Source organism: Rhagoletis zephyria, unplaced genomic scaffold (assembly GCF_001687245.7).
Source record: "Rhagoletis zephyria isolate East Lansing unplaced genomic scaffold, Rhagoletis_zephyria_1.1 Rzeph_scaffold_00756, whole genome shotgun sequence".
Classification (NCBI taxonomy): domain Eukaryota; kingdom Metazoa; phylum Arthropoda; class Insecta; order Diptera; family Tephritidae; genus Rhagoletis; species Rhagoletis zephyria.
The window spans coordinates 191,957-195,892 of NW_016157840.1; the positions used below are offsets into that span (position 1 = coordinate 191,957).

The 3,936-nt window shown below is 40.8% G+C and overlaps 1 protein-coding gene across 1 annotated transcript; it reads left to right on the forward strand.

Annotated features, from left to right (window-relative positions):
* Nucleotides 1–708: 708 nt before the first annotated feature.
* Nucleotides 709–3,814, forward strand: LOC108361401 (uncharacterized; the record flags this gene model as incomplete). Its single annotated transcript, XM_017614010.1, has 4 exons — nt 709–823; nt 896–1,966; nt 2,043–2,494; nt 2,573–3,814. Coding segments are annotated over exons 1-4 (2,880 nt in total), but the record flags the coding sequence as incomplete, so codon positions are not given.
* Between the last annotated feature and the right edge of the window lie 122 nt (nt 3,815–3,936).

Below are 3,936 nucleotides of genomic sequence, written 5' to 3' on the forward strand. Positions count from 1 at the left end.
CGTGTGAACATCGGCCGCCGCACAAGACGTGCAAGCCAGCAACAAGTGTATTCACAGAACTTAAGCGAAGAAAGACAAAATATAATAAGAGAAAATGCCCGATTGAGACAACGCGTGAGCACACGAAGATCATTGGCATCATACAATCGCTTGGCATTCCAATATGATCCCACTGCGAACTACAGTGATTATGACAATTTAGATATTGGACAAATGACGACTGTATGCCGATATTGCAATGCGTTAAAGTTTAAAAGAGAAACGGCTGGATTGTGCTGCGCAAGTGGAAAAGTCAAACTGGATCCATTACTTACACCACCACAGCCACTGAAATCATTGTTCGATGGAACTGATCCCGATTCCAACCATTTTCTTCAACGCATCCTTGAATACAATAACTGCTTTCGCATGACTTCCTTTGGAGCTAATATCCTTCGAGAAGGCGGCTTCATGCCGACTTGCAAGGTAAAAGATACAACACACACAACCAATCACTCACACCAATCAATCACACCAACACAATCAATTGCAACACATAACAACTACATATACACCATCACACGATCAGAAGTCACACCATATTCTTCAAAAATAATTAAATTGATTATTTTATCTTAATTGTTTGCCATCAAAGGTACAAGGACAAATATATCATTTGGCGATCCAACTACATCACGAGACATTGTCGTTCAGCGAAGAAGCAATATCATGCATCGTGTAAACGAGACACATCGTTTGTACGATGCGTTACAATATCCAATCATTTATTGGCAAGGGCAAGACGGATACGACATCACGTTGAAGATGGTCAATCCAATTACAGGTACAATATTCACACACTAATTATTGCTATTATTGGTTTCTATTAATAATCCATTTAATTTTGCATTTTCAGGCGTATCAACGAACAAAAATCTAAGCGCAATGAATTACTATGCGTATCGTATGATGATTCGTACACATGAGGATAATGTCATTCTGAAGTGCCGTCGGCTATTCCAGCAATTCGCTGTCGACATGTATGTCAAAGTCGAGACCGAACATTTAGCGTTCATCCGATTCAATCAGGCAAAGCTACGATCCGAGGACTATATACACTTGCGTGATGCTATTCATTCAGATGGTAATGTTCAGAATATTGGACGCCTGACGATTCTCCCATCATCTTATATCGGAAGCCCACGCCACATGCACGAATACGCTCAAGACGCTATGACGTACGTGCGAAATTATGGAACTCCGGATTTATTTATTACGTTCACATGCAATCCGAAGTGGACGGAAATTGAACGTGAGTTGGACCCGGGCCAAAAACCGCTAGATCGACATGACATAATCGCCAGAGTATTTCAGCAAAAACTCAAGGATATGATGAATGTGCTTACCAAGTATCGAGTTTTTGGTGACACACGTTGTTATATGTACTCGGTGGAATGGCAGAAGCGTGGACTACCGCATGCTCATATCCTAATTTGGTTGCTAAACAAATTACATTCAAATGAAGTGGATGACATCATATCAGCTGAAATTCCTGATCCAGTCACTGATCCCCATCTACACGACATTGTGACGGCACAGATGGTGCATGGACCGTGCGGTGCATTAAATCCATTATCGCCATGCATGGCTGATGGAAAGTGCACAAAACGATATCCGCGACCGTTAGTTGCTGAAACAGTCACAGGGAACGATGGATATCCAGTTTATCGTCGACGTTCAAAAGAAGATAATGGTCCAACTATCAAAGTTAAAGTTCAAAATCAAATGATTGAGATCGGAAATGAATTCATTGTACCATATTGCCCGCTGCTATCACGAATTTTCGAAACACATGCGAACGTTGAGAGTCGTCATTCGGCCAAATCAGTTAAATATTTGTGCAAGTACGTCACAAAAGGCAGCGACATGGCTGTGTTTGGTATTACGTCGGAAAATGCGAATGACGAAATCAGCAACTTCCAGATACGTCAGTACTAATGAAGCACTGTGGCGATTATTGTCATTTCAAATTCATGAAAGATATCCCACAGTTGTACTTTTAGCAATCCATTTGGAAAATGGACAAAGAGTTTACTTCGCTGAGGCTAATGCGGCACAACGAGCTGAGAGACCACCATCGACAACATTGACTAGCTTCTTTGCAATGTGTGAAGCAGATCCATTCGCAGCGACGCTGCTGTACGTTGAAATGCCCAAGTATTACACTTGGAATCAATCAACAAAGAAATTCCAACGTCGCAAACAAGGAACCCCAGTTCCAGATTGGCCACAGGTGTTTTCCACTGATGCGCTAGGTCGCATGTATACTGTTCATCCTAGAAATGATGAATGTTTTTATTTGCGACTGCTGTTGGTAAATGTACGTGGACCAAAATCATTTGCGCATTTGAAAACTGTGAATGGCCACCAATGCCAAACATATCGAGAAGCATGTCAACTATTGGGTTTGCTGGAGAACGATTCTCATTGGGATTTAACGCTTGCGGATTCAGTTGTTTCATCAAATGCGTAACAAATACGAACGCTGTTCGCAATTATCATCACCACATGTTTCCCTTCACAACCAATTCAGTTATGGAACAATTACAAAGACGACATATGTGAAGATATTTTGCATCGCTTGCGCATTCAAACGAATAATCCCGACATGGAAATAACCGATGAAATATACAATGAAGGATTGATTCTGATTGAGGATCAATGCTTGACTATTGCAAAGAAGCTACTGATTGAAGTAGGCATGATTGCGCCAAATCGATCGATGCACGATGCATTCAACCAAGAATTAAATCGAGAGCTGCAATATAATGTTGATACATTGCAGGAATTCGTTCGAAATAATGTGCCTTTGCTGAATGAACAGCAAAAACAAGTTTACGATACATTAATGCAAGCGGTGGACAATAATACTGGTGGTCTATTCTTCCTGGACGCACCTGGAGGAACAGGGAAAACATTTGTCATTTCATTGATTTTGGCAACTATTCGATCAAGGTGTGACATAGCTTTGGCATTAGCTTCATCTGGAATTGCGGCGACTCTTCTAGATGGCGGTCGTACTGCACATTCTGCGCTTAAGTTGCCACTCAATTTAAACACAATTGATACTCCAACATGCAATATTTCCCGATCCAGTGCAATGGGAAAATTGTTGGTGCAATGCAAGCTCATTGTTTGGGATGAGTGCACAATGGCACATAAGAAATCACTTGAAGCACTTAACTTCACACTGAAGGATCTTCGCCGAAATAACAACATATTTGGCGGCTTGATGATATTGTTGGCAGGCGATTTTAGGCAGACGTTGCCAGTAATTCCCCGTGGAACGCCTGCAGATGAATTGAATGCTTGCCTGAAGGCATCACCTTTGTGGAATAACGTAAAAGCATTATCGCTAACTACTAATATGAGAGTTCAACTTCAAAATGATCAAAGTGCTGCACAATTTTCCAAACAATTGTTAGCTCTTGGAAATGGAAAAGTTCCAGTTGATGCGACAACTGGATTAATTACTCTTACCAACGACTTTTGCCGATTTGTAGACTCTCAATTAGCTCTTATTGAAAATTTTTTCCCAAACATTAGTGAGAATTATCAGAATTATGCTTGGTTAAGTCAACGAGCAATTCTCGCCGCAAAGAATAATGATGTACACGCACTGAATTTCACCATTCAATCAAAAATGGATGGCGATTTGGTGACATACAAATCCGTTGATTCCATAACAAATTCCGATGATGTTGTAAATTATCCAACAGAGTTTTTGAACTCTCTGGAGTTACCAGGATTTCCACCACATAACTTGCAACTCAAAGTTGGTTCAGTTATTATGATATTGAGTAATTTGAATCGACCGCGACTTTGCAACGGTACTCGACTTGCGGTGGAAAAACTTATGCCGAATTTGATTGAGGCAACCATTATTAACGGAAAGTA